Below are 14,998 nucleotides of genomic sequence, written 5' to 3' on the forward strand. Positions count from 1 at the left end.
ATGAAGAGCATTAATGCTACAGTGTGTAATCATGACATACATTGAAATGTACAGGCTATTTCACTTCTCACTGTAGCCTTGACCATGCCTGGTAGACTTGACTGACTTATTGATAGTCATATGACGCATGGATTGTATGTGATCGGTAGTATGTGGTTTTATCTTGATGATAGAAAGGTAGGATATACCAATGGGTAGAGAGCACAGATTATTTAAAAATAATCAGTGAAAATATATAGCCTGTTAAGGAAGAAAATGCTTCACAGTAGTCTGTGGACTGTTGTTCCCTGAACCTCATCCACAGATGGCTACAGGGTGCTTCTAGCAACATGTTCAGCAGAGGACCAAGGTGCTGTGCTATGTTATGGTCTTGGCTTAGCCCACACCAGATGAATTGAAAATTCCAAGTCCTTCTTGCTCCATGAAACAAGGGTAAAATGCACGAGTTTATGTCTTAGAGTTCAAAACACAATCAGAAAGTTAAGAACAAGGAGCATTGATGGTACAGAAAGCTATGGTGCAACAGTCCTAAGGGGTGCAGGTTTATTGATGTCCAACACCATTCAGTGATATTTCTGGCTGAAACACTAAACTTTACACTCTTGGATTTTCTCTCATTCTGGCAGGATGAGCTGAAGAAACTCTATGCTCAGTTAGAAATATACAAAAGGAAGAAGATGATCACGAACAATCCCCACCTCCAGAAAAAGCGGTGCTCTAAGAAGGGCTTGGGACGGTCCATCATGAGACGCATCACTGAGATTCCAGAGACAGTGAGCAGACAGTGTTCCAAAGAGGACAAGGAGGTCGCAGACCACTGCCCTGCTAAGGGCACAGCCCTGGTCAGAAAGAACCCACCAGAGTCCTCAGGGAATACTACAAAGCCCAAGGAGGAGTCCTTGAAAAATCGAGTCTTCTCTCTCAAGAAATCTCACAGCACATACGATCATGTGAGAGACCAAACAGAAGAGTCTGACAGCCTGCCAACGGAAAGCCAGGAGGAGGCCACAGAAAATTCCACTCTGGAATCACTTTCAAGTAAAAAGCTGACGCAAAAACTGAAAGATGACAGTGAGGCCGAGTCCACGGAGTCAGTGCCTTTGGTGTGCAAGTCAGCCAGTGCTCACAACCTCAGCTCCGAGAAGAAGCCTGGGCACCCTCGCACATCCATGTTGCAAAAGTCCCTCAGTGTCATAGCCAGTGCCAAGGAGAAGACGCTCGGGTTGGCTGGGAAAACCCAGGCCTCAGGTGTGGAAGAATGTGGTAAGTCCCAGAAATCTCTGCCAAAGGATAAAGAGACAAACAGGAAGTACTCAACTTCAGATAATGCAGAAACTAAAGACTCTGCCCCGCAAAACTCCAATCATTTGGAAGAGCCAAGAAAGCATCAGAAATCTGGGATAATGAAACAACAGAGGGTCAACCTCCCCATTGCTGTCTCTGACCTGAGCCCAGGCACCACACAGATAAAGGATAACTTTGACATTGGGGAAGTGTGCCCTTGGGAGGTTTATGACCTGACCTCTGGTCCTGTGCTTTCAGAATCAAAAGTTCAAAAGCATGTATCCATTGCTACTTCTGAAGTGGAGAAAAACCCAACATTCTCCTTAATGGAGAAGTCTCATCACAAGCCTAAGGCAGCTGAAGGATGTCAGCAATCCAATCACAAGAGCATAGCTAAGGTGGAAGTGTGCCCTTGGGAAAACCAAGGTCAGTCTCTTTTTGAAGATGGCAATCATTTGATTTCCAAAACTCCAATTCTCCCAGGGAGAGCCAAAGATGAAAATGGAAGTCAGCATTATGCAGCCCTTGTGTGTGCTGGGCAATACCAAGAGCTGCCCCCCAAAGTCATAGCACCAAAAGTAGAAAATGAAAGCCTCAACCAAATGGGAGACCAAGAAAAACAGACATCTTCGCCTGTGGAAAGCATGTCTGGCTCCTATCACTCAAGTAATAACTCCCAACGGCCAATAACATCACGAGCTGAAGTGTGTCCTTGGGAGTTCGAGACCCCAGACCAACCGAATGCTGAAAGGAATGGAGCTTTACCTGTCTCTTCTGCTTTAAGTGCAAATAAGCTAGCAGGGCCTCGGAAATAAGAGGTCCAGAACACGAACCAAGCGTAGAATCTGCAGGAAGGAAAGGAGGAAAATCCTCAAGTGTGATATAAAACAGAAGACCTGAGAATCAAAACTTCCCAGGGAATATTTATTTGTCCATCAAGGGACAATAGGGCAGACTGTGAAGGGAGGACAAAGATGTGGGCTGGAGAAGGTCTGGAGGGCAGCTGCAGTTGGGAAACTTGGAAGTCACGTTAGGCCAAGGCCATTCCCCACAGAAATCTCCAGAAAAATCTGATGTCATGTTTAAGGGAAATCACTCTGATCAGTTTCCACCATGGACTTTGAAGATCATAAGTGAGACAGGAGACATAGAAGATGAAGGGATGTTTTGGCAAAGAAAAGTCTAGGTATATATGACTGAAATTCCAAGCTGCTGACTGAAAAGAAACTTCTTACCCTATTTAACCTTGATAGCACTGCTAACTTAATGCATCCCCCCAAAATATCTTTTGTATTCACGATTGCTCTCGTTTACTTAAAATGTATGTTTCAGTACATCATTGTGTCTCCTATTCAAGCATTCCAGATTGTATAACTTTTGCAAATAACTTTGATATTATGTGACACAACACATTTATGCAACCCACAGCTGCTCAATTGTTATTGCAACTTACTGAAAACCTCTGTCTATCAACTGTAGTTGATTCTTGGATAACAGTAAGCTTTCTCTGGTTTAGGACGCCGTTAATGCTATGATACACTTTGAGTTTGGGCCATGGTTTATATAGTGTGAATTTGGATTTCACTATTATTTCACATCATGCTTTGTTAAACTGTCTTGATCAGGATTGCATATATATGTGATGTTGAGTTTCTTGTTTTGCATTTCTTGTTAGGACTCAGAACTTTGTTAATATTGGAGATTATGTGGTCCTACTTAGTCATATGTCTCAGTTAGTTGAGGACAACTTATCCATTGTTTGTTCAAAGTCACAGCAAGGTCATTCCAATCATTTGTCCCTTTTCACTCATTCAGTATTTCATACTCAGCAGAATTTCTTAAGAAATAAGCTGAGTGAGAAACTCTACTGTGCATGAACACCACAAAAAGGAAGGGTCTAGGAATGACATACGGGTTAGAGCACCACTGTGGGTCTAGACAATTTGCCTTTAAAATGTAGACAGAAAGGAAGCTCCTATAGCACTTTCAAGGGATTATTTTTATAAAGAGAAAAATTAATGATGGTATCATGATCATTGTATGGATATATATTTTATTATGCATACTGAAAATACAATATTTTTAATTACCTTAATCTATTCTCATACACTTTTATCCATTGCTTCACCTAGAACTTTCTGGGTCAAATCCCAAAGAGGTTTTATAACCTGATTTATTCAAAGCCCATATGGTGATATGGGTTCTTAATTCTCTCAAGCTCGGGAAAACTTATGAGTCCTGAAAATTGTCATTGTAGGCTGCCTAACTCAAAATGCAAGGTGGAAGATTTATTTGCAAGGCAAAACAGCCCTCAAAGCATGTCTTATAAAACTTGTTGCATTCCACACTGATATCCTCCCAGGAAAATCCTAAACTGCTGACTTAGCCCTAACCATGCGATCTTAAAGTGAGATTACAAAACTCAGTCTCGCTTTAAGACAAATCACTTAAAAATACAGCCCAGGCTTCCCTTTCCTATCACTCCAAACACTGGAGTATTAACCACTTACTGGGTCATGACATTTCCAATCTGAATAACTGTTTTTCATTTTGTGAACATAGAGAACACAATAGGAGAATAAAAGATGGGAACAAAGACACCGGAAGACAGATACAAAGTCTGTTGTTATTATTTTCAATAGAGAATAAAAACAGAGTTCTCTAAATCCACCGTCAACATTTTTTCCATGGTTTCTTTTACTCAGGAGTCAGTGAGCACTTCGCCATTTGTATAAAGCCGTGCGTAGGTCTCCCTCACCCATTGGCTTACTTTGTGCACTGCTCAGGTTGGTGGGTAGGCGTGAAGCACTATAGAATTTCCATTTGTGACTGCTGCCTTTGTTTATTTCTTTCACTACTGCCAATCAAAGCCTCTCTACTTGATGACCTTAGAATGCCACAGTAAGGCATATTTGTGAATTTGGTTTAGAGTTTCTACACCCACATGCTTGTATCACATAGGCCTGAGATCTGTTAACATTGGATTCACTTTTGAGAACTGAGCAGTCAAGTGTCTCTGTGACTTTTATTGCAATTCAGGTTGAGCTGTGAGAAATGTGGCTTAAAGAAAAGTTGCCAAATTATACCTTAACAACAGTCTAAAGTCCATAGATTATTCTCCACCAGCATAAGTCAGTGAGAATGCCTAGTATCTATCTTAAAGTTTCATTGCCATTACTAACCACCAAGAGAAGTTGAACTCTGCAATTCTGGAGGCTCATTTCCCCAGGTGAGAACTATGAGAACATGAACAGACACTGGTAAGGTCTCACAGACATTTGCTGGGTTGTCCTTCTCAATGCATGTATAGGCTGCATTCTGTCCTTGTTTTAAGCCAGGGTTTATAAATAAGTAGATTTATATCAGTCTTCATAGAACTGTATATTTTATGCAAGAATTAAATGCTTTACAACATGAATTATAACTCAACCCATTGTAAACTTTGGTGGTGGTATGGATTTGAAACGCGACAGTTCTCTTGTATTTGCTTCCTAGGTATCTGCATGCAAGTGAGGACAGGTAGGACTGAAAACACTGCCTTTTGACTTCTAGCACTTAGCACCTGAGAGTTGTAGAGTCAACAAAGCTGTAAGTCTTCACTTAATCTGTGGTTCTTCTGAAACTACTATCTGAAATTGACCGCATCCCACCCTGAAATATTTGGTAACTCTATGTTGTGATGTGTTACAGCATGTAAATAACTATAACTCCTCTGCAATAAAACATATTTATATGAAAGTGACTTGTGTGTTCATCCATTGGAAATTGAATTTAGTCATCAATCCCACTCTAGAAAAAATACCATATAGATCTGTATCTTTGAGTTTCCTATGCGCACACATCTTCAAGTTGCCTATCTATAAAATAAATGATTAGCTATATGGTCCTCAGATGTGCATATCATTATCTGGTACCAGTAAAATTGATTAAGACTATTGGTTTTCATTTGACAAAGCACTTCCCAAATGGGAACTAATTCAACTACATTTTTGTTTACTCAGCACAGATAGCAGGCCATCTGCAGAGGAGCATCCAGTCACTGGGGTGATAATACACAGATAAACATAACTAAGTCAAGGATGGAGGGAAGGCTCTTTAGAGAATTCAAATCCAATGGGGTTAAAATCTACAAAGGCATTAAATACTGAAAGGACATCAGGCTATAACTGGAACAGCGTTATGAGCTGTCTCAGTTGACTATAGATAGGTTCTTCTCCTTGTTCTAGAACTCAAGAGGTTTAAAGGAAGCATGATCAATAATGTATTAGAAGAACAGTCATAGGAACCGCCCCCAAAATGGATTAAAATGGAGAGAGACTGCTAGATCACTTAGAAGATGAGTGTTGCTGAGGAGACTCAAAATCATTGAAGTAAAAATCAGAGGATGGAGAGAATTGAACATTAAAGAAGACTTGTGTCTCCTAATACTCAGGCAACATTGCAGAAGAAGGGGCAGAAAGATTGAAAGAGCCACAAGGTGGGAAGGCTTATCCTGAGATATTGCCCCTCCAGACACTGACTGGTGCATTGATGACCCCACAATGAATCCCAGTAACCTCTCCGAAGAATACCCTCAGTGGAATGGGGCAAGGGAGAAGCATAAGAGTATGTCACCCAATAGGAATATGACCAATGTGCAATATGTTCATACAGTAAATTCATAATTAATAAAAATAGCAATAAAATTGATTTAAGCAGGCTAAAGAACTTAATAGACAAAGAAATTTCAGAGCTATATTTTTTTCATTATTTCTAGATAATTTGAAACAACAGAAATTGAAAAATAGGAGACATCTTTAGTGAAGCAGTAAGCAGTTACACAAAGATATTAGGTCACAAGTTCCAAGTAATTATCAAACATACACCATGTTTTATCTTTGTTTTCACTTTGTTCAACTTTAAAAAAAATAAGAAAGTTCATCAAGAAAAAAAAAAAGATGAGTGTGAGAATCATGTTGTTATGGAGATTTTAATCAAACTAAAGCCTCTTTTTCCTTTCTGTGCTGAACAGTGTTTTGTAAACACCTCAGATTTTAAGCTGGAAAGAACATTAACAATCTGGCCCTACTCTTATCATAACCCTGCCAGCTATATCCTGACCTGAGTCAGGCAAATATCTTATTAGACCAAACTATAAGTAAACCCTCCCCTCTGAGCTAACAGCTAATTGTTTTGCTTCTATAGACCACTTATCACTTCTGCCCATGCCCCCAGTCATGTAGCCCAGAAGCTTACCCATCAACAGTGAAAAGAATTCAAGATGATATCAAACTGCCTGCCATGGTGTTTATAAACACCCTGGGATATCAGAACTAAATACTCAGGCTTTGAGCGTTATTCCCCTGCGTCCATGTCAACATGGATAAATCTTTTAATTCTCTATTTGTGGTGCCAGCTCTGGGTAACTGTTTCCTGTAACAATGTTTAGAAGATGAGGGCCTCAGGAGGAGAGGGGAAAATTGTTGCTATTCCTTCAAAATCACAACTTCTAATAAGTTTTCTATTTTGCTATCCTTATGCAAATTAAGAAAACTGTAATTAAATATTTAGGACAAAATGTTTTATTGTTATTTTGGCTCCTCTCAAGAGCTTTAAAACCATCTCATTGAGAAAACCTAACATAGTATTAGGTGTTGGTGCTAAGGGAAACCTTAAAATGTAACTGGTCTGTAACTCTAAGGAGGACCTAGCAGCTCATATCAGAAAGGACTTTGGTTCCTAACTTGGAGTTTGAAGAGACTCCAGAAAGAGAAGCAAGAATGAGAGGTCTGAATAAACTGGAACATGAGGACCTTTGCGTTTCATGACCAAGATTGCCTCTGTGTGTGTGTGTGTGTGTGTGTGTGTGTGTGTGTTGTCACTTTAGATTACATTGCTTTGCTAAAACTCATATAGGTAAGCAACTCCCTAATTCCCAATAAATATATGAAAATTTATTTATTTTCTTATCAGCATACCAAGAATTAGGTTTTATTAAGGTATTTTTCAAACCACATTTGTGCATTGTTTCCCTTCCTACCCTTTTCTCCCTAATTTCCCTTCGTATTTGTGCCGTTCCCCTCGCCATTGCCCACTTTCTGCTTTTATGTTTCATATATCCTTGTTCTTCTCTTATAGTTTCCTGTCTAGTTTCCTAGCTCTTACAATCCCTTATTTACACACATAAAAACATTAAAAGGTAGTATCTTTATATGTCTTTCTGAGCCTGGGTTACCTCGCTTAGTATAATTTTTAGTTTTCATCAATTTTCCTACAAATTCTATAATTTCATTTTTTCTCTTTGCATTGGTATAAAATTCCATTGTGTATTTATACCACATTTTCATGATTCAGGATTAGTTGATGGACATCTTAGTTGATTCCATTTCCTAGCTATTGTGACTAGAACACCAGTGAACATGGATGTGTATGTATCTCTGTTGTAGGGTACAGAGTCCTTTAGGTATATGCTCAGGAATGGCACAGCTGGGTCATATGGTAATTTGATTTTTAGCTTTTTGAGAAACCACACTGACTTCCATATTGGCTATACTAGTTTACACTCCTATCAATTGTGACTCAAGGTTTCTGTTTCTCAGATCCATGCCAGAATTTGTTGACATTTGTTTTCTTGATTACATATATTTCCTTGATGGCTAGAAATGTTGAAATTTTTAAAAAAAATGTTTTGTTGGCCATTTGTGTTTCTTCTTTTAACTGTCTCTTCCATTCATCTGCCCATTTATCAATTGACAGTTTGGGAGTAGTTTAGTATTGCAGTTATCTATATATTTTAGATATCTTATATATCTGAATTATAGTTAGCAAATATTTTTCTCCTGGTCTGTAGGCTTTCTGTTGACTCTGTTGGAAGTTTCCTTGGCTGTGCAGAAATTTTTTAATTTCATGTAGTTCCATTTGTTGGTTTGGGACACAATTGCCTATGTTGAATTGGCAGTATTTCCCAGAAAGTTCATGCCTATACCCATAACCCAAAGAGTACATTTTATGTTTTTCTGTAGCTATTCCAATATTTCTGGTTTTAAATCTAGGTCTTTGATACATTTTGAATTGATTTTTTTGCAGCATGAGAGATGTTTTAATTTCATTCTTTTGCAGGTACATATCCAGTTTCACCTGCACCATTTGTTGAATTGACTTCTCTTTTCTCCCATATGTTTTTAATGCCTTCTTCATTGAAAATCGGGTGATGTGGTGGTTTGATTCAGGTGTCCCCCATAAACTTAGGTGTTCTGAATGCTAGGTTCCCAGCTGATGGAGATTTGGGAATTAATGCCTCCTGGAGGGAGTGTATTGTTGGGGGCTGGCTTATGGGTATTAAAGACAGTTTCCCCTTGCCAATGTTTGGCATACCCTCCTGTTGCTGTGGTCTACCTTATGTTGGCCAGGGGGTGATGTCCACCCTCTGCTCATGCCATTGATTTCCCCTGCCATCATGGAGCTTCCCCTCGAGCCTGTAAACCAAAATAACTCTCTTTTTCCCAGAAGCTGCTCTTGGTTGGGTGATTTCTACCAGCAATGTGAACCGGACTGCAACAGGTGACTATGGATGTTTGAGTTTATTTCTGAGTCCTCTATTCTATTACATTGGTCCATGTGTCTGCCTTGTGCCAGTACCATGCTATCTTTGTCATTTTGGCTCTCTATATATAATTTTATTTCAGGAATTATCATATCTCCTGCAGTATTTTTTCTGCTAAGGATTACTTTGTCTATGTGTGATCTTTTGTGTTTCCGAATGATGGTTGGATTTTTTTTCTAGCTCTGAGAAGACTGTCATTGCAATTTTAAAATCACCTGAAGAATTCACACACTTGAAAGAGGAACACAGTCTGTTAAAAAAAAAAAAAGTCTTTAGACCCCATTTTACATATTTCATGTAAAATTTCCTAAAATATAAGTACAAAGGTCCCTGAAGTTTAGTAGGGGAAGTCATGGGAAATTTGCTTCAAATACAAAATGAAGCTGGAGTTATGTCTGAATCAGAAGCTGAAGAATAATTTCCTCTCTGGATCCTCCACTGTGCACTTCTCACAATGGCTCTGGCTTTTCTGGCAATGGACAGTCATTCATTCAGCATCAAAAGCCAGGCCAAAATATTCTTGCAAGGCCAAGTTTTGAATGAAGCCATTTCTATTTACATACCTAAAGGTTAATAGAATCCAACACAATAGATGTAAAATTAGCTCCATTGTCTAAAACTTTTGGGTAATTGATCCAGAGAAAGATAATTTTATATGACAAACACCAACCTTTCTAATTCATGTTATCCTCAGATAATACAAGCAATGCTAGTCTAAAGAGTGAGTGGACCACTATTATCATTAATTAGCAGCAGATCAAAGAATACAAAACAATGGAGTACATTTTGCCTTTTCTACATTAATGTTTGCAAATTCCTTACTACTGTAAAATGTAGAAAGAACAATTTAAAAATGATGTAGTTTTCTTAAGAATTAGGCAATTTGACAGAAGTTCATGCCATTACTTCTCTACAACAGAGGAGAGCATCTTTTTCTCCAAGTGAAAATATCAGACAGTTGCATTGTGATCCCTTTGTATTATATTTAGAGAGAGTATGACAGGGATAAAATTGGCACACCAGGGCCTCAGCAACTGCAACAAAACTCCAGATGCTTTCACCACCTAGTGGGCATGTGCAACCTTGTCTTGCCTCACCTTTGTGTATCTGGCTTATGTGGAGAGTTGAACATTGGTTCGCAGACTTCACAGGCAATTTGGGTGTGCAATTGTTTTTCCTGTGTTCCCATCCAGCTGCATTGGCAGTGATTGTGGATTGTGGCCATTGCTATTCTTCATTTCTTGGTAACATAATCCAAGAAATTTAGCTATGTATAGAGCCCCTTAAAAAAAAAAAAAAAAAAAAACTCTACATCTTACAACTTTTTTTTTGGCAGGTGTAGCCAAATGATTAAATTTATTAAAGAAAATGTAAGCAATGATGCCTTATGTGATTTCCAGGAAGAGTCCTTGAAGGGACTAATCCTTACATTGTGATGTTTCTGTTCATGGGTGTTCAAAAGGACTGACATGAAATTTGCAAAGTTAGGATGACAAACCAAATTAATCTGGTCCCTCATCACACCACTCCCAACTGTCTCCTGAGGACTCTCCAAGCTCACCCCCTGCGGGACTGGGGTTACAGATATACATAGTCACAGCCAGCTGTTATGTGGGTGTGGAATGGAACTCTGGAGATCTCAGGCGCTTAGGCCTGCATACAAGTAATCTTAACCATGGAGCAAATTCATCTCAAGGCTCACTTTACTTTCATCACTTGAAGCAGAATGTAACATTGACTAGTTTATCATTGTAATAAATCCTTCTTTTGGGGCATTTGCTCTCAAAACCATGTTTCTTATGTAATAAGAGATTTTTCTCATTGTATTTTAACTTTGACAGTGCATGTACTATCATACATTTCTGTACTGTTTTATTCATTAAATCTATAGGGACCTTTTTTACCCCCTTTAGAACTGTTTCATAAATGACTTGGCAAACCATGCATTATTTGGTTCAATCCAAAAAGACCTTAACATAAAAAAAAAAAATTCAGGCTCCTAATTTTTATTTGGTCAAAATAATTGCCATGGCATGTCAAAGGACAAAGAACATTATATTACAATTACCAATTATATTATGCTTTCCCTACAAACTGCATGCCTTTCCATTGCTGTGTGATGTGAAGTCCCTCTCTGATCAGGAGTACATGGTCCATCACACAACAGTTGGAATGTAACTCACTTTGAACAAAGACCTGTGATCAGAAGCAAGATGGCATCTGCCTGAGCAAAAGCTTCTTCAGTAGTTCTATTCTTTCTATCAGAAGACTGTAAATCTGATATAGACTGGCCATCTGCTGTCCACCTAGGGTATATAGTGCATAGGTCCAAAATGAGTTCATTCACATGTCTATTCTTTATCAATAATGGTACTTCAGTATGGATCCCAGTCAAAACACTTAGGACAGAGCTAATAAGCATGGCTGGCATGTTGCAGGTAATGTGTAACAAAAGTAAGAGACAAACCTTTGTCTTTGAAAGCCATAGAAATTTGCATGTTATCTGTCATAAAGAAAGCTGACTGAGGGCTGGAGAGATGGCTTAGTGGTTAAGTGCTTGCCTGTGAAGCCTAAGGACCCTGGTTAGAGGCTCTATTCCCCAGAACCCACATTAGCCAGATGCACAAGGTAGTGCACACACCTGGAGTTCGTTTGCAGTGGCTAGAGGCCCTGACGTGCCCATTCTCTCTCTTTCTCTATCTACCTCTTTCTTTCTCTGTCACTTTCACGTAAATAATTTAAAAAAAAATAAAGAAAGCTCACTGATATAGAAATTGAGACCAAGATATGGGATACTGCTGTAACAGTGGCAAAAATGCAATGCTGACATTTGGACTAGGCAGTGGGTATCAAGAAAATCGGAACTAAAAGTTGACAGTTTTAGTAACAAAGTATTTGGTATAACTGCTGCCTATTGTGAATTGAAAGACACACAATGCACTTAATGAGCTTGTGACTTCAAACAAAACCTGGTAGAAGAGAAAGTTGGGGTTCTGAGTTGATGACCCCCTTCCATAAGCTGCTAGAAGAAATAAATGAGCATCAAAAGTAAGTGGCTGACTTGTAATCAGAATTGAAAGAATGAGAGAAAACCCAGAAATTCTAGAATGTGTGTGGCTACTGGGAAATTGAACCATTTCTCAGTTCTAATTAAGAAAGTTGAGACAAAATTCCATAATGCTAATTCATCCATGGTCTCAGTGAAAAGTTTTAATATTAAAATGAGTTACTCCCAATACATCCCTTCAAATAAATGACAAGGTTTGTGAAAAGGGAAATAAGAGCATAGCCTCCAGTAGAAGCCCAGGAAGTTCAACATAGCAGTCAGTTAATCTAAAGACAAACACAAATCTCAAAAAAAATAATTGGACAAGTGGTTATGGGGCTACTAGTAATAGCAGACATTGAAATAATTAAAAGCTAGATAGAGTATTGCCAAAAAAAATTACAGGCTAAGAACAAGATCATTTTAACTAAACCCAGCTTTATAAAAGGAAAAAAAAGGGCATTGCTAATTATACTAGATTATACAGTAGCCATAAACCTGAGATTCTCAAAAATCTAGAAAATATAACCACCGTAAGTAAATGACTATATTAATTTGAGATATAACATGAACTATGGACCCACACCCTTTGATATGAAAGAAAAATTCATCTGTCTTTCCAGGAATTTATATTCTCAAAAGCCATGTTCAGATGTGGTCAAGGAGTTTCACAGCCACAGAGACACCCATAACATCAAGCCAGGGTCAGGGAGCCCATTAGATCAGGAAGATGACTCTGGTTTCTAATCCAGAAACATGTTTCTTTTTCATGGGGTGGGAAGGTGATGGGATTAGTATCTTCCTAAGGGTCCTGCAGCTAGTGTGCACCAGCACATGACCACCCACCCACCTACGCATCCCTCTTTCAGAATGGCTAGTATTGTGTTCACCCCTTCCTACTTCACTCTCCTTTCTTTTTTATTTAGTCATTTATGTATTTTTAATTAACAACTTCTATGATAGTAAACAATATCCTATGGTAATGCCCTCCCTCCTCCCCACTTTCCTCTTTGAAACTCCATTCTCCATCATATCCCCTCCCCTCTCAATCAGTCTCTCTTTTATTTTGATGTCATGGTCTTTTCCTCCTATTATGATGGTCGTGTGTAGGTAGTGTCAGACACTGAGGTCATGGATATCCAGGCCATTTTGTGTCTAGGGGGAGCACGTTGTAAGGAGTCCTGCCCTTCCTTTCGCTCTTACATTCTTTCTGCCACCTCTTCTGCAATAGACCCTGAGCCTTGGAAGGTGTGATAGAGAGATTGCAGTGCTGAGCACTCCTGTCACTTCTTTCTGGCACCATGATGCCTTCTGAGTCATCCCAAGGTCACTGCCATCTGAAAAGAGAAGATTCTCTACCAAAAGTGAGAGTACCATTAATATATTGGTATGAACATTAAGAGAAGTGCTTACTGGGCAGTTTGATAAGCATAGTATATACATTTAGCCAGACAGAAGCAGACATGACACTCCTAGGACTTGAGACTACCACTGTTTTAAGTCTTCAGTATCAGGGTTGTATTCTCTCCCATGGAATGGGCCTCCAGTCCAATTAGAGGTCAGTTTGTTTCCACCATGACAGACATGCCATATTGCACCCATTGGCTCATTTAACCTGGCTGGCAAAATTTAAAACTTGCTGTTCCCTCTGTTGAGTATCTTCACTGGTGCTTTCTCTCTCTCCCATCGAATTTCATACAGAATGGCTTCTTACAGCTTGCTGGTAGCTGGTCTACATGGAAGAGGTTATTGGCTCAGTTCCAGCAGGATTTCTCAGTGGCCTTGAAGCCCAAGTATGTGGAGTTTTCAGCAATAGGGTCTTACCTTGTATTCCTGGTGGGAAACCAAAGGCCTCGGGAATATCCTATAATGTTTTGGGGGTATCAGGGACCACTCTGGGCAACAACTCACTGGAAGATATCCCATCACTGGCACTGAAAATTTTCTAGCAACAATCTAAGCTCCTGAGTGCTCCATTGTCCAAAAAAGTAGGTTTCCATATGATTTATTTATATACTCTTAGATTTTGATTAGCCCTCCCTCCACCTTTCCTTTACTCAATCTCTTCCTCTGACCTCACTTGGGCCTTTTCACCCCCATTAATCTATTCTTCTACATATATATACATATAATACCATCCTATTAAGTACTCCCCTCCCTTCCTTTCTTTTCCCTTTATATCGCTTTTCTAGCTTACTGGCCTTTGCTACTGAGTTTTCTTCCTACTCACACAGAAGTCTAAGCATCTGTAGCTAGGATCCATATATGAGAGAAAACATGTAATGTTTGGCTTTCTAGGCCTGGGTTACCTCAATTACTATAATCTGGCAGTAATAGAAAGCATTAACTTGTCCTTTTAGTCCAGACAACTCCAAATCAAAAAAGGCTTTATCTGGAGCTGATAATATGATTGTCATGAGCTGACAGACATTGAACCTGAGTTTGCTACAGTGCTTCAATGGAACTCATAGTGTCTTCTTTGGAGAAAGGGTGTGTTTCGTTTAATAAAAGGAGAGGTCAACTTGCACTGTTATAGATGGTACCATTCTTTCCACCACTGAATCTTTCCCTATAGTTTGATCATATATATACCTTACCTGTTATCAGTACCATCCAAGAGAAGCCATTAACTTCAGGCTAAGCCACATTTGAATAGAGATTTATATCTTCACGTGGCTGTGGTTTAGTTCTTCCCTCTGCCACAAGAATAGCAAGTTGTTAATTGAGACTTCTGCTCTGACCTACATCTCAGGATAAAAAAAGGCCCATAAGCAAAGCCCAACAGGATCACAGCTGTTCCACCACCAACATTTAGCATGAGCAAAATAGAAAATCTGATTTGGGACACCACTGAAAATTTAAGAGTGTTACCACAGCATGACCAAGGGAAAGCTTACTGTTGCTGAATTTCTTTCTAATTTCTTAACCAAACTGCGGCCCGAGTGAGATCATTTTAACCTTTGCCTTAGACTTTCAGCTACATAAGTATGCACAGGAGGGTCAGTGTCATAAATAGCTTTGATAGATCTAGAAACCATTCTCTAAATAAGGAAACGAGGGATCTATACATTGAAAACTCTGTCATA

The 14,998-nt window shown here is 39.1% G+C and overlaps 1 protein-coding gene across 1 annotated transcript in view; it reads left to right on the top strand.

The window, feature by feature from the left end:
- The window catches only part of Gpr158 (G protein-coupled receptor 158), a 344,357-nt gene extending 339,411 nt beyond the window's left edge, over positions 1-4,946 (top strand). The window contains exon 11 of the mRNA XM_004659673.3: positions 627-4,946. Within this exon, the coding sequence (XP_004659730.3) occupies positions 627-2,099 (1,473 nt within the window). The 3' untranslated portion in view covers positions 2,100-4,946. The remainder of the gene's footprint in view (positions 1-626) is intronic.
- Positions 4,947-14,998: the final 10,052 nt, after the last annotated feature.

This window comes from Jaculus jaculus, chromosome 5 (assembly GCF_020740685.1).
Source record: "Jaculus jaculus isolate mJacJac1 chromosome 5, mJacJac1.mat.Y.cur, whole genome shotgun sequence".
Classification (NCBI taxonomy): Eukaryota; Metazoa; Chordata; class Mammalia; order Rodentia; family Dipodidae; genus Jaculus; species Jaculus jaculus.